We start from the raw sequence: 22,575 nt of genomic DNA on the forward strand, positions 1-22,575 counted from the left end.
CTTTACCGCACATAATTTTGTGCCTCTCCACTGGAACTCCACTCCATCCTGACACAAATTTTTTTTGGGCAGTCAGCCAGCCAGTTAGGCTCATCAGAAGTCAGACGGCCAGTCAGACTACCAACCGCGAACGTCCAAATCTAAACACTACACAATAGATCATGCCATTACCTGCACTAACAAGCAAAAGGTAGGATGTCATCTCCCTCCACCGATAGCCTCACTCCTAATATTCCATCTAACTGTAAATTACACACGTTACATCTCCTTCAGAACAGAGAATTCCGAACTGTCGCATAGACAAGCGACGGAATCAACAGTAAGTGTTACTTTTACAATTCAATCTGTTGTGTGTGGTCATGTCAAAGTGCAGTGTCTCATATTTCTAACGTCAGCACAAGCCATTATCAAAGTTGTCCTTCAAAGCATCACCATGGCAACCAGGCAATACCGCTGCACAAACCGCACCTTCTCCAGTAACGCAGAACAAGCCATCACCTGTGTTTGATCCTTTTAAGTTTGATTTTCAATATATAGCACCGGAAGGCGTTGTGCAAACGGATGAGGCACTGACGGAAAATGAACAGCTGGCGTCGATTGTTGAGTCCCTGCATGACACAAAGCTTAGCAATACCTGGGCACCTCCATCAAGTCAAATGCTAACACCGTCTCTAACCGCATGGGAACCTCGATCTTCACCATCGCATGAGTTTGAGGATGCAAGCGAGTTTGACCCAACTCTACAATACCATAACGGGCAATTATTGGACGTAGCCACCATTGAAGATATTTCTCGAATTTCTTCACTAGAACCGTCGATGGAAGAACAGACACGTGAAGGCGTGGATACCGATATGGGCCCTGAACAATTATTACGAGCTATCTTTACCGATCTGCAAGAGTCTGAGGTTCAACAAGCTTTTGAAGCAAATCATTATGACATTGATGCGACAATGGAGTGGCTGCTCCAACGACACCAACATGGTAAAAATACTCCACCTCCAGTACTAAGTCCGTCACCGCCAAAACCAATACTACCTACTGTGTTCCCATATCAACCACATCACAAAAGACAAGTCTGTCGACACTTTTTGGCTGGGGAGTGCTATCGAAAGGATTGTTGGTACTCGCATGAACTGGAAGCTAAAGTGTGTAAATTCTGGTATGTCATTCATTCCTTCTTGTGTGAGATCCGATCGAGATAAGGGCCATTTAAAACCAAAAAAGCTGACGACGATCCATGACAGGTTGCAAGGTTCATGTCTCAAAGGGGAAGATTGTGAATTTAATCATCATATTGATGTTGAAACAGCGACTGCCAAATTTGCTCAGGATACCCGAAAAAAGCAACAAGACATGGTTGTCATCAATGACGAAGAGTATCCAGATTTGAATTCAGCACAGAGTCGTAAAAGAAACAACAATCAACACCCCCCAACTTCAACCACCATAACAATCAGTGACGACCATGACTCATTTCCATCATTGGGAAGTCAGACAAAGCGATCGACCAAACCCATCATTAACTTTGCTACTGTGGCCAAGAAGAAAGCCTCACAACCTGTTAAACCCAAGCCTTATTCCAATTCAACAGCGGCGGCTGGTATACTAAAGACACAAAAGGTCACTGGTGGTCCATTAACAAAACCAGTGGATTTACCATGGCTACAAACGGGAAGTCAAGTTCATCATCTTTACATGGAGAAGCGTCAAGAGGCTATTCAATGTGGTTTGCTGCGAAATCGGTTGTTTGCCAGAGCATCTTCTTACTATCTCAAGGGTGATGGCGCCAAGGCTCGAGCTTATAGTAATGAAGCCAGACGACTCAACAATGACATGCGTGAACTCCATCGCATTGCATCACAACAAATCTTTGAGCAGAGGAATCAGAACGAAGCTTATCTTGACCTTCACGGTTTACACGTGGAAGAAGCGCTATCATTACTAGAACAACGGCTTGATACCCTCCACCATGGCGTCCTCTATGTGGTTACTGGCACAGGGCATCATAGCACTGGAAGAACGGGTCAACTCCAACCAGCCGTTCGCCAATGGCTCGATCAACACCAACCTTACCCATGGGCAGAAACGCATATACGAGGTGATTCACGAGGCGGTGTGTTTGCCATTGGAATTGATCTGCAATCTCTCTAGTCCGAGTATAGTAGGTCTCGAGTTAAATCAATGCCGCACTGGTCCCCCCATGACGCACATAAGCTGGGCTTGAAACCCTGTCCTTTTTTATTTGATTCGGCGCTCTAATCTTGAATTTTGGGGGGGAGAGGAGAGGGCATTGGAGGGAAAGGGGAGTGTGAGCAGGAGAAGAGGAAAGCGAAAATAGAGGAGACACACCCGCTTGGGACTCGCTTTTTTTTCTTATATAATTTTGTTCTATTCTGCTCTCTCTTTTTCTCTCTTACTTGTACATCATCTTTTTTCCCCTTTCAAATCTTTCATATCAACTGTTATAACCAACTTCGATCCCAATACAAACCAACATATTCATGGCTTCCACATTCACACCTCACTCTGACGATGCAATAGTCATGAACACAAGTCGAAAAAACGCAACATCCAATGAATCCAACTATCTACAGTCTTTAGATGCAGCGGTAACTTCTTTACCTCCATTATCGCATCTACTCACTTCAGAGCAACATGAGTTGGCTGCCGCTGCAGCTGCCGCTGCTGCGGCTGCTGTGGTTACTCCTGAACAACAGCACACATCTGTACATTCTCCATTATCCACATCTTCCTCTGTAAATAATCTTCCTCGGTCGTTGGCTTATGTCCCTCAACAAACCAATGCTGCCATGTATTATACACAATCACCATTAGTTCCCCCTACTATCCCTTCAGCGAACATGATGATGTCCTCACAAACATCACATCCCAACGATGTGTTCCATTTGGATCCGCAGTTCCTGCCCTTGGATGCCACTACCACATCCATGGCCACCATCAACCCTTACCCTTCCATTGCCCCAAGACGTGAACGGAACTCCAGTGTATCCAGTACTGCTTCCTCTGATACCAACAAAGTATATTCATTTGTGGCCATCCCTGGAACCAACCAAAAGAAGCGCCCAAGACGACGATACGACGAAATTGAACGATTATACCACTGCAACTGGCAAGGATGCTCCAAAGCATATGGTACTTTAAATCATTTGAACGCGCATGTATCTATGCAGAAACATGTAAGTTGAAATAATCGGACGTATATTACTGTCACTTGTTAAAAGCATCCAAGATTGACCTTTTTTTCTCCTCACTCTAGGGTCCAAAACGATCACCAGCAGAGTTCAAGGAAATGCGCAAGGAATGGAGACGTCAAAAGAAAGAAAGAGAGGCGGCAAAGAAGGCTGCAGATGAACATATGAAGAAGGAAATTATCCATCATCATCAACAACAGCAACAGCAACAACAGTTTGCTGTTGCTGCCGCTGCTGCTGCCGCTGCTATGCCATTACATCCATTGCCACAGCAACTTGGCTCATATGGCATGACGCATCATCAAATCCCTTCACACGCTTCTCACTACCAACCCATCAGCATCTCGCCGAACTATGGCATGTCTCCAGGATTACCTGGTTTTTACTAAGAACCACAGGGCTTAAAAAAAATTGATTTGTAAAATTCAACTCTCAAACCACCAAAACCTTTTGCAAATACCTTGCAGAATATACATATTTTTTTTTCTTTCTCTTTTTGCAAAGAGCCCTCTCTCCCTGAACGATCCTGGTGTAATAGATCATAGACGGATGCTGGTCATCAACTCCTCCTCTCCTCCTCCCCCAACCCCCCAAATATCTGCTGTATAAAAAAAAAATTACCCATCACCATCAAATATAACTTTTGCGGTCACTAAATGCCGTACGTAACGCAACTCACAAAACTCTATTTAAGATTTCTGGTATTCCTTTTCGCACCTGCTTATTACTAAATTATAAAACACTGAATAAAGTGAATGATTGAATACATCTTATTATGAGACGCCTCTCAATGCCTTGAACGCCTCTTCAAAAAAGCTTATTTACATAAGGGGGGATCGACTAATTGCCTGAAAAAGAGATCCCTGACTATGACGTACAGACGTGACTGTGTTATGTTTCAACCCAGTCAAATGACAGCCCCCCCTCTGTGTTACCGCAATATGCGTTGAGCCAACCACAAGCAAAACAAGCTGTACAAAAAAAATCAAAGATAAAAATAAAAACACTCGCTCATCATGTATGGCAACCCGGTCATATGAAAGTTATGTCGGTGCAGTGCGGCGGTGTTGTGCCAGGCGATGCCAAGGTCAGACCGTCATCATTAAAAAAAAAAAATTTTTTAATTGTCAGCTGTAACTCGGTATTCTCGGTATGGTCTCCGAAGGACGAGGGTACCCTTGTATTGGTGATAAGGAGATAGAGAAAATTTGAGGCGACAACGTCAAAGCGTAGAAGATATTGATCAATGTTCTAGCGTATTCCTGGATTTGGTTTGGTGGTGTATGAAAAAAAAAAAAGTGGCGCTTTAGAACCATGATCGTCCCGCAAGCCCACTCCTTTGCGTTTTTTGGTTCAGTCCCCTTGCGCCGCTTGCTTATATCAATATGAAACTTATCTCTATCTGACAATGAATTTAATGGATAGGGTCCGTGTGCCCTCATTGCACCTTAACTCCTACACAGGAGCCCGTCCTCTCAGCTTACTCATACAACCTTCATGATGAAACACGAAAGGCTTGTTCAAACACAAACATGTGTCCAAGGTAATGACAGTCCATTTGGGCTTGTGCGAACGCCACCACCATTCATTCGCAACCTTTACCAATTTACTGGAAAATGTGTGTGAATTGAAAGAAGAGTTATTTTATCGACAAAATTATAGAATCTCATCATTATCCGTGAGTTGTTTGTGCCTGACTAGCCATATCAGTAGTTGCCAAGAACTTTCTCTCTGCAAGCAATAGAAGTTCATTTATGCAATTACTACTAGTATTCGATTTTGGAAATTGCATAATTTACAATAACATTATGCCGCTGGTGGTAACCGAATTAAAACTAGGATCTTTCGCGACGAAAGATTAGAAAAAAAAAATTCAGAACGCGTCATACAAACTATCACGTCCGCTTCTTCCAGCGACATGGGCTTCTCTACCGCTGACTTCTCAAAACAGTATTCACACAGATAATTTTGGCTGGCAATCTCTGATCCAAAATCGCTCCTGACGCACCATTCATGATGAACAGTTAGTGTAAAATTGACACCATCTTGAAATGAAATCGCGGGTTAACCTCGCATAGGAAAGCAGCTTGAGTGAGTAATCATGTCAACGCTGTCTGCGTAACCACTGATCCATCGATAAATGTGTTGGTAGTAGCATCACTTGAAATGGAAACATAAACTACTTACAAATTCCAACATTCATGCCAGCGGTGATCTGCACCAGCACAAAAGGGTCAAAGTTGGGCTTTTTATTTACTTTGCGTTTTATTTCAGCAGCAATTCTGTAAACAGATGCAGAAGAGAGAATCAAGACATGTTTCCCTATGCACATTACATAGCAAGGCATCACCATGACTAAACATTACACAGCCGACAGAACCTTTGAATAGGTGATGATGTCTTGCTCGCATTTCATTCCTACATCTATACAACTTCTGAGAATTTATCTTCTTGTAACCCACCTCCTAGTAATTCACCTCCTGGTAATCTATCTCCTGACAATCCCTTTCAACCATAATCTCTAGATATACGCATAATAGGCCTGCTAGCATTCAGGCTGCTATCACTACTAAGAAAGAATTCAAAGATGTCAGCATAAGTCAAACTTTAAAAGCTCGCAACCCACTGCTTTGACCAGATCGGAAAGTTGGAAGAACATGCTTGGGACTTCGTACAGTTTACCGATCTGAGACGACCTATATTTTCTTCCCATATGGAGCAAGTAGATGGTCCTACTACGTCAAAACACTGCGAGACATTAAACAAAAGCAACGAGCTTGAGGTCGGGTAGAAGTAGAAGTAAGGGGTTTAAGGTTTGAGTCCGTTCCTAGTGATACCAAACGAAGTATCGCCTTTAGTAAAAGATTGGCAAACCGGAACATCCTCCAATGGAGGACCCAGGTTGCACCACCAGTTTGAACAAACTTGGATCAAGCCACTCTTTACTGATGAAGGCCGATAGTTTAAGATATGTCTGAAAAGAGACATATGCCTAAGAATTTTGTTGTGGAAAGTAGAGTTATAAGGAGAAATGTGTTGTAAGTGAAGGTAGTAATTGAATAACGACTGCTTAAGATGGCTGTGAGGTAGCCTCAAAAGTAGCTTTGGAGATTTTACTTGACATTTCATTAGTCGATGTATTGCATCTACAGTGAGAAGTCCCTTTTTTGAAAAAAAAAAAAAAAACCTGAGTGGCAACTTAAAGAGCAGCCCGTCTCCTTTCTTGGCTATATTTTGTGCGCTTACGCTCAAATTTAACAGCATTAGTGACTCATTTTCTACCACATGGAACATGTGGTAAAAGCAATCAATGCCATCATAGCCATGATCACTAATCTGATACTCTAACTACTTTTCAATCTCTATGAATCAGAAAGCAAAACCGAATTCAGAACAACACGCCTTGCGCCGTTTCAAAGCAAACAGCAGCTTCCACACCTTTACTCGACATTGTTACTGGCTCTGGTGTATGCTTCATACTGATTCTTTCTAGGTCGAATAGATTAACGATACCATATACTAAAGGTGGGTGCTAGGGAATAGCAAACGGCCGAGAAGTAGACCACATGTGGAACTTTAGACGACACCATGCTGAAAGGAAGATAAGGATTACTGTAAACGACCGCTATCACGCAAACAAATTTCCATCCCGCGACCACAGATTGTAATATCAAAACACGCTTTCATTTTTACATTGAACAAAAGATAGGCTTACATTAAATGCCAAAGCCAATGCGACTTCTTTAGTGAATATCAAACCGCCGTTGGCGTTGAGACCATCTCCGGTGATCCCATTGACTTCCGGGCTGGCGAGAAGGCTACAACGTCTGCAATCTCTTCAGCGGTCGCAAACGTTTGACTGCGGCATTTTTCGTAACTTGTCTCAACGCCTCAACGCATTCAGAAGGCTGCTGAAGTGCCATGTCAGTAGCCACAGGACCTGGATTGACGCAGTTGCTTGTAATGTTGTTGCTGCCGCCGCCAAACTCGGTTGCCCACACGCGAGAAATCGATTCCAAGATTCCTTTCGTTCCAGCATACACTGCTACACCGTGGAACCCGTTTCGCGCGCCAACGGATGAAATGTTAATAATGCGTCCGTTTTCTTAAAGATATGGAGAGCTTTCCTCGACCAGAAGAATGGGTCCTCGCACGTTGATATTGAACATGGCTACGAAGTCTTCAACTTAAATCTCTTCCAGAACTTGGAATATGCCAATAGCAGCATTGTTGACAACAATGTCAATTTTACCGAAGGCTTCAACCGTCGCTTCAACAATCTTCTTGGCTCCATTCACATCATCAACGTCAGCCTGGACTGATAGCGCTTTACTGCAGGCGTCTTGAATTCGTTTGCCGATGGCTACTGCACGATCCTCTGATGAGGTGTAGTTGACAACGATAGAGGCACCTTGATTTGCCAATACATTGAAAATGTCGCACCAATCCCATGAGTTCCTCCTGTGACATAAGCGACTTTTCCTTCCAGTAGTCGTGCTTGCATTTTGAAGTAATACAGTCAATTCCAATGCTTCTGATTCTGACTCAACGTATTGCCTACATATATAGTATTCGGGAATATGGTGAGGCATTATTGATGCAGAAGTGGTCATAGATTATGTGGAAATTAGAGAGCAAGAGGGATACCGACATCACGGGTTAGATCTGAGAAGCTGACGACTTGCTTGAATATAATACACTGGATAAAGTGTTTGGATGGATTGCGTGGAGCCAGATTTCCAGAGGTGGATACTCCAAGCCAATAAACCCAAATTGAAAATTTTTCTGCTGCATAAATTGCTAGTGCAAAGTTATTGTTGGGCAGGAGCCGCGTTGGATATCACAGCAACTCAATCTAGTCCTGTGTACAGAGAAAATTGTGGACAATGGGGTAGCTCCATAGAATTATTTGCCAGTGTTGAATGTATATAGCTCGTTTGATAGAAAGTCTAGCATGAGCAGCCAAATGACTGTACGAAGGGCTACCGTAAGTGACTCAATATACGATTTCGCTTATTGTTCCGATCGCTCCGTCATGCCGACCAAGCCTCGTACTCTGGGCCGATACCTACGGTGTGTCACTCCGAGCTGTTTCATGTACAGGAGGCATGAGGATGCTTGATATAACCGGGAGAGATATTTCCTCGCTCTAGCTTCACTTAGCCCCATGTAGACCCCAGAATCATAGTAAAAATTAGAATACTTTGGGTTCTATCACCGTGGTCTACTAATTATCACGTTATTCACTTCTTATACCAGCCCCGCACCGTCAAGCCAGAACTCCTCGTTGACCTTTCACCTGCTTTACCTGATCTTACACCTTTGTGTGGATCGAAAACGCAGCCCTGAAGGGTACTCAGATTCTGATGAAAGCAAGTGTCTCGTTAACCTTTGGTGTTATTCATCATTGATGTATACTGTTTGTTATGAAAAGAAATAAAACCGGTATATGATGAGTATCTATACTGAGTAAGCAACCGTTCCAATTTACTCTTGTAGAGGAGTACGTATTTGCATATTGAACTCGGGAACAGTAATGTAAACCATCAAACCTTCAAATCCATTTGCTTTATATAGTTATTTATTGTAGTTTATATATCTTTCAACATAGTACAGGTAAGATATCAATTCCTGCGTACCCATTTATGTAAATATCAAACCACCATTGGCGTTCAGAACATCACCAGTGACCCACTGGCTTCCAGGACTTGCAAGGAAGGCTGCGACGTTGGCAATTTCCTCAACTGTTGCGAAGCGCTTGAGAGCAGCATTCTGTACAGTTTTGTTCAGACCATCCAACACCTCAGCAGGTTGCGCAAGCGCCATATCAGTTGCTACGGGACCTGGGTTGATACTATTGCTTGTGATATTCTTGCTACCAAATTCATGAGCCCATACGCGGGACATCGACTCCAAAGCCCCCTTGGTTCCAGCATATATGGATGACCCAGGCATTCCGAATCGTGCGGCAACAGATGAAATGTTGATAATGCGTCCATTTTCTTGCAGATGAGGTGCACTTTCCTTGACCAAAAGAAGAGGACCGCGAACATTGATATTGTACTGTCTATCGTATTCATCCAGTTCTACTTGCTCAACACCTTGGAAAGTTGCTACGGCGGCATTATTAACAAGGATATCAACCTTGCCAAATTCCTTGACGGTTGCGTCAACAATCTTCTTAGCTCCATCCACAGCACCAACATCTGCCTGAATAGAGATGGCTTTGCCTCCAGCTTCAACGAGGGTTTTGACCAAGGCTTTTGCACGATCCTCGGATGAAGTATAGTTGATGACAATAGAAGCGCCTTGCTTTGCCAGTATATTTACAATAGCTTCACCGATGCCGCGAGTGCCGCCAGTGACAATGGCAACTTTTCCTTGTAGTGGTTGAGTAGTCATGATTTCTTTGATGTGGGTAGATGTGGGTAGATTATTTTGTAGATGGATAAGGTGTAGTATAGGGTATTATATAGGTTTGAAAAAATCAATGCATCCACGCATTCATTATTAATTCAGAGCATACTGCCGACGGCCATTAATACGTGATGATTTACGTAAAATCGAAGGCTTGAAGTTTGAAAGCAATGGCGTCGTCACAAATATTATTAATGGGATAATCATCTAATTTTTGGACAAACCGGCAATAAGCAACACTTATCGCCGTTCCTGACTAAGCGCCTTAGAACGTCACCTTGTGTATTAATTATTTCTATCACTTGGACCAACATCGGCACGGAACAACATGACCCGACCAGTGCAGCAGACACTCAACAACATAAAAAAAAAAATTTGCTGAAAACCGCTCCAAAGATGAAATGCAGAAACTCGAAATTGGCCTAGGACCCACATTCTCATCTGAGAGATGAAAAAGATCCCTGTAAATGGGCCAGTGTACCAGGTCTGAAATGCATTCACAAATTGCTAACGGTAGGAACTGAGCCAAGCTAGTGTTACACATAAGATTCTAAATATGGGGGAAAATGTCGACGATACTGATCAGCTAGATCATGTAATAACAAACTCTTCATAAAAAATGGTAATGTTTCGCGCAACGACCAAAAATGTATGATTACCCAGAATCACCAGGCTGCGAAACTGTCTCACCCACTAAACTCATGCCATTCTGTAAACCCCCATTCTGTAAACCCCCATATTCCCCCATATTTTCAGGAAAAAATCGTCACAATGGTGTCGACAAAACGTCGCCAATGGCCTATGACTACCGGAAAGAGAGGACACAATGATTGTTATATTTTGCATTTTTGCAAACCTTATTGATGAGAGCTATCTTGCGTCAAGAACATAGGAATTTTGACATTTTACAAATCTCGGAAAGCAACCTTCACAAGTACTGCCTACTCTAGAAAATGTATTCAACGAAATTTCTCTTGCTTCCTTCATAGCACCAATATCTGCTTGAACTATTTGACTACCGCGTGCAACTGCGCTTTACTTCCGGAATCAGTACAAGTTATGACCATGACCATGCCCAATAAATGTTCCAAATACGCCGACAACTGTTTCACTGACGCCTGCGCTACGTTAGGGACAATCATTGCGACCCTTAAGCGATGAAAAAACCTCATCATCGCCGGTATTAATATTTTTTTATATCGATTATATCAATTTCGTTGTAGTACTTGGTGGATAACTGACAAGACACTACTGCTTACGTGATTTGAACCACCCGAAGTGTGCCGTATTCAGAATTTTGTTAAGGTGCACAGTCAGCCACCTCTATAATAAGGTCGGTCTGGAGTAAATGTGGTTGATAATGACATTGGAAAGAGAAGCGCACGTTAAACGTTCGACATATTCTCATCAGGCCATTAGAGAATGAGTCCTGCATCTGGCTGAAGATGTGCTGCTCGCCTTTTTGGTGCAAATAATCGTTTTATTCGGAGAGGCAATAAACTCAACACTTACCCAGCTCCATTCTGAAATTATCGCCACCAGAAATTTTTTGTAAGAGTAGTTTTCAGGGCCATTTCATATAGTCTCTTGACTTGTCACTAAAACCGGCTTGAGTAGACACGAAGCACAAGAAATCACTATCATCTTGTTCACCTGCTAGGGAACTTTGCTACTCTTGATGATGTAGTACCTCATTTAAGTGTCAAAGCACTTCATAGCAGAATTTCGTGTCGGTACCTGAGGCAAAACGTCACTTACCAAAGTTGAGGCATGCAAGTAACGTCAACTATCACACATATGATCAAATTCAGCTTCGCTTTAGTCGAGTTAATTCGTTCAGGCGTCTTCCGAGCAGATTGAAATCTTCTTCCAATTGACATTACAGTAGCTTGATCAGAATATACGATCGGCCATTCGAGATACATTGGGTTGTGTTGATTAGCTAATTATAAAGGCATAGTCATTACTGATTATGCTGTTCAATACAAAAGTGATATGAAGTAATAACGAAAGCAGTTTCAGCAATTATATTACACAAAACAAAGTTGTCATTGTTCCAACATCAAAGAGGTCCGACATAGCTCAGACAATTTCCTCAATTGTATTTGATACTGTCAGATGAAGGGGGAACCTTTTTTTATTATTATTTTAGCTGGAAGGTAGACACAGCAGGCCGTGGAATATCATCTGCTAGTTTCTCTTACAGGAAATCGACTTGTGAAGTATCAAACTGTATGCATCACAATAGTAAATTCTTAGACATCTCGTGCAAAGTTAACTTTTTAGCATATTGCAATTGGAATGTCCAATCATTCTATTACGTGCGTAGGTTCCATAACAAGACTAGAAGCAATGAATACTGTTTGTAGGTATCGTTGGCTTTGGTGCACAACTCCTTTACCCCATCACTGTAATGTTTAAATTATGACAAAGACGGTAACAGGCAAGCGACAGCAAATTGATTTTTTGCTAGTGATATCGTGTACGATAAACAGATAGCAAGAGGATGGGAAAATTGATATAGTATGTCAGGGTCAAGCTTGCCCTTAGTTGCCAATATTGCCTGTATATTTGTGCGCGTGATGCAGGAATACAAACACGGAAAGGTTATGTAAGTATTTTGATTGGATGAATGTATGTAATATAATGCAGCGTAGATGGATTAGGAAAACCACTTGTTATGCCACGAATGTACTATCACCGTCCATGGCCATTAATGTGGTTCCTAGCATGAATGGTTAAACATTGAAAACGGAGTATTGTACATTATCTATACAACACTGGTTGGTGGACGCACCGACGACTGGACTTTTTTTGCGCATAACGAGCATTTCATGTGGTCTTGGTGGCCATTGTGGCAATCCGCACAAGTCGTGTTGTCAGTAACAAGGAGTCTTGAAAATTGGATGTGACCATTCTTGTCCCTGCACATTTATCTTTTATTTAGTTGTTTCTTGTATGGTGCTCAATAGCACCATATGAGCTTCTTTATAACGAATTACAAATCCTACTGAAGGCACGATTGTGATCTACAGTATAGACGCCACGAAACGATCCGTTGATTTCTTCAACTTGGTTTTATGTTGGCATTTTTAAGTTCTGCTTAACAAAGTGAGGCTGGTTTACTGGATTAGGATAGTTGACACGATTTAGAATCACTAGATAGCGGTGGAAAGTCAATATAAGCGCAAAGGCTGACTGGTAGCAGCGACTTGCGGGATTACATTTCCTGGTAAAATGACAGGTTACGGAGACGCAGGAGTGCAAGGAGTAAGGCTCGGGTACGTTGGTTAGAATGAGTTTGATCAGCCAAAAGCAGTTGGTTAGTTGCTTCAATCCATTTTTTCTCTCTCCCTGGGCTCAATCAAACATGGCTTTTGTCTCCTGGATCGAGGTCAAGCGATTTCGTATTAAAGCTAAGGTTTTTGAAAACCTGTTGTCTTTTAGACTGTCCTATTTTCTCTAGTCTTCCTTTACTTTTTTGTACATCGACTTGATTTACTTTCTATACTTTGATTTGTAAAATAGACATGGCACGTCGAAAATTCATGATCTGTATGCTGGTTTTTGCCTTCATAGTTGCAAGCTGGGCAACACCCTTGCCCAAAATTAAGGCCAAGTTGAGTGCAAACGTCAAAGCCGGCAAAGCAAGAATTTCATTGAGTGTCGATTTATTTTCTGGACTCGCTACCTGGTTCACTCCCAACAAAGGAGGAATAGAAGGCGGTCCATTGGGTGAGTAATCGACGTGTAACTGTAGCGTATTTGCTTTGTCCAAAGCATATGATTAACATGTCTTCCTCCCGCTTGTGTTTCTCCCATAAACAGGAGCATGTGGACCAAGACAAAGCAATGATGATATGATTGTAGCATTGGTAAGTAAAGAATTTGTCAGTCAACCAAGGTCTAATACGCTAATACCATTGCTTTAAAGAACGCTGCCCAATATGGTGATATGAATAAGAAGAGCAAACACTGCGGTAGAAAAGTTTTGATAACCGGGCCAACAGGCAAAAAAGCGACGGCAGTTATCAACGACGCATGCCCGGGTTGCAAAAAGAGTAAGTTGTTGTTAAAACAGGTTGTCAACAGTCGACCATGACTAACCTATACTTGATTTGTGCATTCCAGATTCCTTGGATCTTACTCCCGTGGTGTTCAAGAAATTAGGCAGCTTGAATACTGGCATACTGAAAATCAAATGGAAATTCATCTAATTGGAATATCTAACACTCCACTCCTTCAAATACCTTGCCTATTTATGTACTCTGACCACGATAAGACTTTCTGACCCCAACATACAGTATAACAATGCCATCCAATTTTTTAAGCATGACTTTTTGCCTTATTGTGATATCTTTTTTATAATTTTCTCCATCGAGATGGGAAGCGGAATATGAAATGGATTGACCCGCTGAGCCTGCACCGATTTTCGTCTGCCGCGTGCCTGCGTGAACAAATCTTCTCATTCACACACATTATTCACCACTCTGCATCATCTTCCCACACCAAAGGTATTGCCTTGTTGAATGAGTTGGCCTTAGTTTGATTCCATTGCAATAATACAATATTCCAATATAGACCATTAATTACACCTTGGCGGATTTGCTGCATTCCTTATAATGAACGGTAAACTACTGATTTCCCTCCCTTACCTCCACCCCACAATCTTGCATGATTGCGAAATCACGTAGGCCGTTTACCGATCGCAGCATGCTAATCGAACTTTTTCTCCCCCTTATTTGAATTATGCCAGGAAATGCGAATTATCTTGACACAACGCAACTTTTTGGATTCCCATTGAGCGATTATGGTTTTGGCTCGGAAACAACCGGCCTAGAATACAGCATTTTATCAAATATGTTGCAGTCTCCCGGCGAGCTGCCAGCAAATTCGGATGCTCAATCTACGTCTAACACGGCAGAGACTTCGCCATTAGTCTCACAAGCGTCAACCAATACTGCCAATATCTCATCCCAAGCCGGCGGAGCCGATCAAACTGCCATGGCCATCGATTCTTCTATCTGGCCCGATCCAAAGCCGATGGATACACCTTCAAGTATAACATCTACCTCTTCGCCATTTGCTGTACCTCAAGGATCGCCCTCTGCTGGTTCACCACAGCAACAAAAGCCAACGCACTACGCAATGACAAAGCGAGATAGTGTCTCATCCTCTGGAGGAGGTCGTCGTAAAGGCGGTAGTGGTAACACTCCTGAAGCGGTCTACGCCAGTGTAAAGCGTCCTTTCAATTATGCTGAAGGTTTTCATTATTTGATTCAATACGTTCGAGACAAGTAAGTAATATGAAACGAAAGGCAAATGCCACTAGCTTTCTTCAGCCGCCTTATTATAGTCGAACCCCGCAAGTGGTTTTGGCTTTATTATTATCAGTCTACTCATCATTTTATTACAGGATGCCTCGTGAAGACCTCATGAGAATTAGTAGAGCGCTAGCATTATTTCGCCCGTCCTTCATTGCTCTCATTATGAACTTGACAGAGGAAGACCTTGTATTTATGGAAAAGTGCTTGCAGCGAACACTATTGGTATGTTTCAATCAATGACATCCACTGGCTTAACATACCTTCTTCTAACTATATTCCAAACAATTCATTTCCTTGATCAGGAATATGAAAAATTGATCAGCTTTTCCGGTACACCGACAGTCGTCTGGCGGCGGACAGGCGAGATATGCCTTGTAGGAAAGGAATTTTCTTTGTTAACCAATTGGAGCAAGGATGCTTTGCTTGGCAAGAAAAAGTACATTTATGAAGTAAGTTGGGTATTATGACCTCGATTGATCGCCAATCATCGAGTGGAATACTAAACTCTCTTTGTAGTTAATGGACAGTCAATCAGCCGTCGAATACTGGGAAAAGTTTTCAATGCATGCTTTCGATAACACCGAATCCTGTGCCTTCACCACATGTATCTTGCTTTCACCTACGAATCGGCCCGTGCCTTGCACCTTTTGCTTCTCGATCAAACGAGACATCTTTGATCTTCCAAGCGTAATTGTAGGCAATGTAAGTATCCCCCTTCCTTGCTATCTAGGCATGTTCTGCCGTACCATGGCTTTTTCTAACTTCACTTCTCTCCATTAGTTTTTGCCTATACTGAGTTAACTGGTTACGAACCTTCATTACCATTTGCATACATATTATCACTGTTCTTCTTATTTCTTCTCGTTGCTGTACATGTATACCAAACCACCAATTAAAATATGTGCTTGTTACAAGGCTAAAGTAGATTGAAGGAAAGAAAGAGTGGTGCAAGGTAATGGAAAGACGGGTGATAAGCTGCAGTTGTAGCATTAAAACTTTGACAGATAGTACTCACGTTGACAAAGCAGCACCCCAAATCTCAAACAAAATACCGTGATTCCCATAGTTTTACGTGTCTATGGACACTCATTCAACGGACATTGCTTGATTTGACATTTTTTAATCGAATGACATTGAACGCACCAATCAACCATTAAGAGTATGAAAGATTAAGCCTAGTGACATAACGCCATCCTGTGGCCGAAGTTGGTTTCAGCGCACTTTACGTCAGATTTTGCCCTGAGCAAAATCTTTCACTGGTGCGCTTCACAGCACCTCCGCAACGTCTCATGTCCGCCAGCCTCCTATTGGGAAAGTGTTGAGGCCACGTTGTTCGAAAAAAAAAAAAAAATGAGTCAGACAATGAGAGAGAGATCAGAGACAAAGAATCGATATTGAATGTGCACATTTCAAAGAACAGTATACACACTAGTGTGCTGGTCGATATGATAGATCTAGCTGTATTGTACTGCAAGTGAAGGGAATTCCTTGTGAAATGATTCCGTCGTACTGCGGTCAGTTAGTGGCTATTACAGTACCTTAGCAAAGCATATATTCCCTTTCGATACATGGCTAAGGAAATTGCCTAGTGCTCACCTTAAATGATTGTAGATCTATGTACATAATGCGTGATCGTATCATGTCTCAAACTTGTAATTACAAATCAAGATGTAAACGATATTTCTCCAATCTTTCTAACGCTTTCATTCAACATTGTAAGTTGATACAATTAAGCATATTCAGACAGATAGGCAGAGTAATTAAAAACATGGAACGACAATCAAGTTTTCAGACATGTTAGGGTGACTAGGAAAGCTCTGTTGATGCGGTGTAAGTTGCAAAATAGCTAAGGTACAAGTGAGTGAGGATATCTATTATAATTATGTTGTTCGCCGGCGAAACTATAATTTAGACAAGGACCCACTTGATATCAAGGATACCAGTGTCTGGGTTACCGAGCTTGTTGAAGACTGCGGGAGTAAGATCCAAGGAACCGTACTTGCACTCAGGGCAGGCATCGTTGATGGTAGCTTGAACGGTCTTTCCGTTGTGGGTGATGGCAACCTTCTTACCGCACCATGAGCTCTTGGAGTCAAGGTCACCATACTGAGGAGCGTTGAGAGCGACAATCAAAGAATCGTCACCTTCTTGGGGACCGCAGGCGCCAGTGGAACCTCCCTGAAGGGCAGGGTTGAACCAGGTGGCAAGTCCAGAGTAGGTGGAGCTGCTGCGGGCTTCGAGAGCAGCACGACGCATGGCACGACGGTCATTCTTGACAGAAGGAGGGACGACGACGTGGCTCTGAGTCTCAGGAGAGACATCGATGGCAGCAGCAGCAGCGACAGCTGCGGAAGCAATGGCAAGGGCAAAGGAGAGGATTTGGACCATTTTTGGTAGTTTCGTTATTTGAAATGAAGGAATGAGTTAAAGTGAAGTTTAGAGGTACGAGCCGGTCGTAGAGATTGTGATAACTTTTTCATCAACGCTTCATTGTTGTACCTTTATACCCCAACGAACGTCGGACTGTGGATATAACTCTAATGGCCCAGAACATGGTCGCACTTTTGTTTCACTGTCTCACTTGGCCCGAGTATCTGAGAATCAAGTGATATGCACAGATTGCTCTCGATCATATTCAATCAGATTCGAGGTCCCTTGTCGTTAATTGTCTTCCGCATCCACTGAGCTTTGGTTGGCTTTCAAAGAGGTTGCCACATTGCCACTTAAAGAAGTCATCATTAGTGTTACTCGCTATCAACAATACCTGAATCTTCCTAACATAGTATTCCCGTACCCTTCCATTAAAGTAATTACCTGCCATCTATTAGGCCCCAGCTAAATTCAAACATTCATCAAATTAGCTTTTCTTTATGTAAGTCGCTAGTAGAAGCGAATGGTAGAAAAAAATTTTCTCAATTTTTGGAAATCAGCGTACTTTTTTGACCGTCCGCTCTCGTTCAGTCTTGGAAATGACACCACGGCCCCAGATCACCAGACGGGGGGCCCTTGCAACCATGTGTTCCAAAAGCCATCAATCGTTGCGATACTTCATATAAGATAGCCATATATTACGTTCAATAAGGAGAACTAATGTTTTGGAACTAGATGTATACTAGCAATCATTACCAAGAAGATGTGACAAAAGAACACTTACCTTTAACATTGAAAACTTTTCATTTTTGACGTATGCAAGACCAAGCTGAACTTCGGGCTTTCGACTGTCAGCTTTGGCCAGTTGCTAGTCTCTCTGTATCTCTTTTCCTCGTCTCCGCTACAATACCAGCACAGACATCAACGACTAGCTCGATCCATCTATTTTGTGTCTCGAAATCAGTTGCGTGATGGTGTTTGTCGTCAAATCTGAAGGTCTAGTCCTAGCGCTATCGTCTCTTGGTCGGTATCGGTGGTTGTGGTGGTTGCAGTGATTGTACTCACCATGACTTTTTTGGCTCGATGTGCGATTGGGCCCGCTATGGTTTTATGTCGGCCGTGCTTTATGACCACCGTAGTTTATTGTCACTGTGCTGTATGGACCCTGTGTCTCATTACCCCCTGCGTTTTGTGGTCTCAGAAAGATGTGTCGCCTTACTTTATAATACACTTGTGCTTTATGACTGTTGTAAGGTATGGTAGCAGTGAATTATGACCACTATTGTTCATGACCGCTGTCACTTACGGTCGCCGCGAGCTAGGACCACCGTCGTATATCGCCGCTAGCATTTTTCCGCCGTCTCGTTTGACCGCTGTCGCTCATGGTATTTATCACATATGAAACGCACAAATAATACCGAAACCAACCGATGTTTCATCGTTGAAAGTTCGCAGATTGATACTTTGCTACGTAGCATCCTGATTGTGGTATTTATTGTAAGAAATTTCAAATAGCATGTAAAGCAATCAACATGGGTTGAAGGTTATACTTTGGTAAGAGGAAGGCGAAAGGACTGCGGTAGGGCAGGAGCAAAAGAAGAAAAAAAAAAAGAAAGGAGGCAAAAAACAGAAACAAGAAGACTATTTGTCAACGTCAAATGAAATCTTTATCATAATTGATGTATTAAAAGGTAGTGCCTTCGGCCGGTTGAGGTAGCTTCCTACCTGCAGTAGCCATCTCCCTGAAGAACATATCAATGTTAGATGAAATAAAATCAAATTCAAGTTGCTCTTATTGAGTTTCTCTTACCTTCTAAGGTCAGTCAAGACAGTTTCAAGAGTATATGCCGTTCGCCAGTTAGCCAAACACGAGAGTTTAGATGAATCGACCTACCAGAACACGTTTATCATTCCGTTTCTACATGATTCAAAATAGCATTACATCACTTTGACTAACCTTGCCATTCGTATGGTTCACACATGGGAGATTGATCTTGGAAACAAATTGTACCTGAGGTGGCTCGTTGGGGTATCTTTCGCCGCAGATAACCTTTAAGCTGTAAATTCTATTTTCGTGTACGCTCTATTCAACAGACGCTCAGTGTCAATGGCTTGGTAAAAACACTCTACTACTCATATAATGTCACTTACATGACCAGGGCCAAGAATAGTTGCATGCCAGTTATGCATCAGAATGTCATCGTCGGCGAGACCGTAACTGCAGGTTCCATCTCCAATACCCTTCTCGCCCTTCTCAAGCTCCTCCAGTAATCGAAAGTTTCTAGGCACTGTATAGTGAGATAATTGTGTTAGGTGTGGTAGCAAGTCAAAGTTTCAAAAACGAGGCAAGTGGAGCCATTTGTTGTAAAATGTCGAAAAGCATGCGCATATAGCTTATGAGTCCTTCTGTCGTAGCTTTCTGATGACTTTTTACTACTTTACGTAAGGATATAAATAGAACTAGAGCCGCTTCGCTGACATTTCGCCTAGACAACAAGTCAAGGGACTAGACGAGCAGAGAAATGCCAACAAGTTTCGTTGATTCCAAGGGGCCATCGGCATATTGTGACTACTCGCACTGTTGCGCAGCAAGTTGCATTTTAAGTAGAGGGAACTTTTCAGAACGAAATCTCTTACCAGTCGCCATGGATATATACGCTAATCTGTATTAAAGCGAGTGGTGTCGCGCCTTTGTACGGGAGAAACAACAACAGCCTGACCCTCACAGCGGCAAAACTAAGCAGACATGTGACCTCAAGTTGGCCGCAGTTGCTGAGCCAATGAGAGCCTTGGAAATGCGCCTGCTTCGGCCAATAGAAATCATAATTGACTCATTACCAACACTGTGGTCGAACGTATGTTGAGGAACTTTGCTTCTGACATGTCCAAGGCCACTGCCAGATGGAGCTCTCTTTTAAAACTATGCTAACTGCTGCTCGCATGCTTTGAGGTGTAGCAGCAATATATTTATAGTTTCGATGACGAATAGGGCAAGGATATAAGTTTGAAGAGGATGACAGTAGTCAACATATTGGCCACACGCTGCTGTATTTTTCATAGAACTTTGCGTTGTCTTAAGACCTATTTCGACATTTTATTTTTCAGAGGTTTGCGTTTTTATTTTGTTGTCTACACTTTGTATTGAGATGTCATTTAAAATAAAACAAGTTACATTAAATCCAGAGCGAAGCTTGCTTCTATCCCGGTCTACTATCACAGTAGCCAGTCAATATTAATGAACCTAAAATCATGCAAGCCAGACGAATACCTACGACCTCTGCCAATACCAGGTAAGATTCCTAAAAATCATATAAACAGTTTCTAACGCCCATATCTCGCCCTTCAGACTCACCATTCAATCCTAACTGTTCTGTAACAATCGGAACAAATTAATCTCTACAAAAATACAGACCATAGCCAATCTGTTTAGTTTGTGATAGTAGTATCGAACCAATCAAATTGGCTCTCAAAATACATTCAATCAATTAAATTCCTTTATGACTTTCCGATAGCCAATTAAAAATTTTAATGGAGATATAGCAGGCCAATCACCATCTACGATCAAATTCGCCAATCAAAAAGGCAAAAGGAAACAGCCCGACGTGGGGGTCGAACCCACAACCTTGTGATTAGAAGTCACATGCGCTATCCAATTGCGCCAGCCGGGCTTTCGATATCTTTGTTAACTTTTTAGTCATTATAATATGTTGTAAATTATTTTTGCTGCTCTACTATACCAATCAAGGCATTCGTGCTAAATGAGCTCTTCGCGTTTCATGGAGCACTCGCATCTTTTGAAGCATTGCCAAATATTTGATGGTGTGGGCATGATTAGAGTTTGGGCTGAAGATTTGACTATCATTGTAGATGTAAGGTCCTGAGTCTGGACGTTGCAAAGAATTGAAGGTATTGAGGTCAAAGCACATAAATCTTGGCAGTGAAGGGACGTTTCGAAAGTAGGTTAAGGCTCGTATTAGATACCATAATAAATTGTATGTATTACTGTTATGAAGTTTCCAAACTGATAGATTTCCGGAACAATCGTATGGCGGCACTTACGTATTGATTTATAGATTGTAATGGAGACTGTAAATGAAATCTCGCATTTCGTTTTATCGGGATTACATATTGTCATGTTATTCAGCTTTTTAAGTTTTAAGTTGGCTTCAATATCAAGGACATTGAAGTGTTAGTGTTATAATTCTTCTCGAATGCAAATTATGCTTCCTTTGACAGAGTTTCTTTTAAATCGTGGTTTTGGTGCATGAAATTATTCATATTTTTCAACGTTGATTACTTGATGGTAGCTGCAGTGATTTTTACTTTTGCAAAAAACATCTGTGGAGTGATTGAGAATAATATGTTATAGGAGAGACGAACAGGATAACTGAAAATATTTTTGTATAATGTGATAACCTACGCTTATATGAGTCATTTTTCGTAAGTTGAAATTTTTTTTTTTTTTTCAAAAAAAATCTTTTCGGACGATGAGTCGTATCAATCAATATATTTAGAGAGATTGAAAGAAGAGGTAATAGCATGTGGAACAGTTTTCACCGTAGCATAAATTTCGGCTGACGATTCCAACAAAGCACCACAATCAATGTAAAAAGCTATGTGCAAAAAAAAAAAAAAGGTGGTTTCTTGATTCATTTAAATATCGGCTACTGTTTACGCTAGCTAGCAGTGAATGTTGGCATAGTCTGTTTTTACATGATGTAAATGAGCGTCAAGTTAATTAGGATTGTGTATGATCAGATACGTTGAATTAAAACATATATGTATGCGGTACTCACCATCAGAGTGCCAGTCCTTCAAAAAAAAAATACGAGCAAGGATACGGATTGTGCAATTAACGCCGGATTGTTTTGAGACGTACGCGTTTATAGCCTACAGCAGCTATTCTTTAGCATTGCAATCATATTTGATGTTCAAACGTAAAATCACTTACTTTTAGTCATTCCGGAAACCATGAAAGATACACTCTTGCTTATTTGAGACGTACGCGTTTATAGTCTACAGCAGCTATTCTTTAGCATTGCAATCATATTTGATGTTCAAACGTAAAATCACTTACTTTTAGTCATTCCGGAAACCATGAAAGATACCACTCTTGCTTGCGCCGCCTTTTAAACACATTTTTTCATGTCCGTTGATCAATCACTGATTGATGTCAGTCACGGCATCACATCTAAACTCATTCGACAAGAAAAAGGTGGTTATCGACGTATGAATGCTAAAAGGTT

General features: G+C 41.9%; 10 protein-coding genes and 1 non-coding gene across 11 annotated transcripts; 5 read left to right on the forward strand and 6 right to left on the reverse strand.

The window, feature by feature from the left end:
- Positions 1-4: 4 nt before the first annotated feature.
- On the forward strand, positions 5-2,329 carry K450DRAFT_228664 (uncharacterized protein). The gene is made up of 4 exons (XM_051586957.1): positions 5-190; positions 274-319; positions 402-1,162; positions 1,248-2,329. Exons 1-4 carry the CDS (start codon positions 162-164, stop codon positions 2,152-2,154), a joined length of 1,743 nt encoding a protein of 580 aa, XP_051447379.1. The 5' UTR covers positions 5-161; the 3' UTR covers positions 2,155-2,329.
- Positions 2,330-3,988, forward strand: K450DRAFT_228668 (uncharacterized protein). The gene is made up of 2 exons (XM_051586958.1): positions 2,330-3,200; positions 3,281-3,988. Exons 1-2 carry the CDS (start codon positions 2,505-2,507, stop codon positions 3,602-3,604), a joined length of 1,020 nt encoding a protein of 339 aa, XP_051447380.1. The 5' UTR covers positions 2,330-2,504; the 3' UTR covers positions 3,605-3,988.
- Positions 3,989-7,363: 3,375 nt separating this feature from the next.
- On the reverse strand, positions 7,364-8,135 carry K450DRAFT_228672 (uncharacterized protein). The gene has a single exon (XM_051586959.1). It carries the CDS (start codon positions 7,826-7,828, stop codon positions 7,403-7,405), a length of 426 nt encoding a protein of 141 aa, XP_051447381.1. The 5' UTR covers positions 7,829-8,135; the 3' UTR covers positions 7,364-7,402.
- Positions 8,136-8,774: 639 nt separating this feature from the next.
- On the reverse strand, positions 8,775-9,729 carry K450DRAFT_228675 (uncharacterized protein). Its single transcript, XM_051586960.1, has one exon. The coding sequence runs from the start codon at positions 9,615-9,617 to the stop codon at positions 8,859-8,861; it is 759 nt and encodes a 252-aa protein (XP_051447382.1). The 5' UTR covers positions 9,618-9,729; the 3' UTR covers positions 8,775-8,858.
- A 1-nt stretch (position 9,730) lies between these two features.
- On the reverse strand, positions 9,731-10,178 carry K450DRAFT_228676 (uncharacterized protein). The gene has a single exon (XM_051586961.1). The coding sequence runs from the start codon at positions 10,071-10,073 to the stop codon at positions 9,918-9,920; it is 156 nt and encodes a 51-aa protein (XP_051447383.1). The 5' UTR covers positions 10,074-10,178; the 3' UTR covers positions 9,731-9,917.
- Positions 10,179-10,567, forward strand: K450DRAFT_228677 (uncharacterized protein). Its single transcript, XM_051586962.1, has one exon. The coding sequence runs from the start codon at positions 10,284-10,286 to the stop codon at positions 10,494-10,496; it is 213 nt and encodes a 70-aa protein (XP_051447384.1). The 5' UTR covers positions 10,179-10,283; the 3' UTR covers positions 10,497-10,567.
- A 2,551-nt stretch (positions 10,568-13,118) lies between these two features.
- On the forward strand, positions 13,119-14,044 carry K450DRAFT_228682 (uncharacterized protein). Its single transcript, XM_051586963.1, has 4 exons — positions 13,119-13,367; positions 13,461-13,507; positions 13,567-13,693; positions 13,764-14,044. Exons 1-4 carry the CDS (start codon positions 13,163-13,165, stop codon positions 13,847-13,849), a joined length of 465 nt encoding a protein of 154 aa, XP_051447385.1. The 5' UTR covers positions 13,119-13,162; the 3' UTR covers positions 13,850-14,044.
- Positions 14,045-14,077: 33 nt separating this feature from the next.
- On the forward strand, positions 14,078-15,874 carry K450DRAFT_228685 (uncharacterized protein). Its single transcript, XM_051586964.1, has 7 exons — positions 14,078-14,146; positions 14,214-14,261; positions 14,389-14,929; positions 15,049-15,181; positions 15,262-15,408; positions 15,476-15,661; positions 15,740-15,874. The coding sequence occupies exons 2-7, from the start codon at positions 14,255-14,257 to the stop codon at positions 15,758-15,760; spliced, it is 1,035 nt and encodes a 344-aa protein (XP_051447386.1). The 5' UTR covers positions 14,078-14,146; positions 14,214-14,254; the 3' UTR covers positions 15,761-15,874.
- A 939-nt stretch (positions 15,875-16,813) lies between these two features.
- On the reverse strand, positions 16,814-17,831 carry K450DRAFT_278422 (uncharacterized protein). The gene is made up of 2 exons (XM_051593294.1): positions 17,754-17,831; positions 16,814-17,681 (listed from the first exon to the last, which is right to left on the reverse strand). Exon 2 carries the CDS (start codon positions 17,345-17,347, stop codon positions 16,868-16,870), a length of 480 nt encoding a protein of 159 aa, XP_051447387.1. The 5' UTR covers positions 17,348-17,681; positions 17,754-17,831; the 3' UTR covers positions 16,814-16,867.
- Positions 17,832-18,777: 946 nt separating this feature from the next.
- K450DRAFT_228691 (uncharacterized protein) lies at positions 18,778-20,051 on the reverse strand. The gene is made up of 5 exons (XM_051586965.1): positions 19,967-20,051; positions 19,481-19,617; positions 19,287-19,412; positions 19,140-19,219; positions 18,778-19,067 (listed from the first exon to the last, which is right to left on the reverse strand). Exons 1-5 carry the CDS (start codon positions 19,974-19,976, stop codon positions 18,971-18,973), a joined length of 450 nt encoding a protein of 149 aa, XP_051447388.1. The 5' UTR covers positions 19,977-20,051; the 3' UTR covers positions 18,778-18,970.
- An 872-nt stretch (positions 20,052-20,923) lies between these two features.
- On the reverse strand, positions 20,924-20,997 carry K450DRAFT_t28. The gene has a single exon. It is a non-coding gene; the product is annotated as a tRNA-Arg (tRNA).
- Positions 20,998-22,575: the final 1,578 nt, after the last annotated feature.

This window comes from Umbelopsis ramanniana (assembly GCF_025399195.1).
Source record: "Umbelopsis ramanniana AG unplaced genomic scaffold K450scaffold_10, whole genome shotgun sequence".
Classification (NCBI taxonomy): Eukaryota; Fungi; Mucoromycota; class Umbelopsidomycetes; order Umbelopsidales; family Umbelopsidaceae; genus Umbelopsis; species Umbelopsis ramanniana.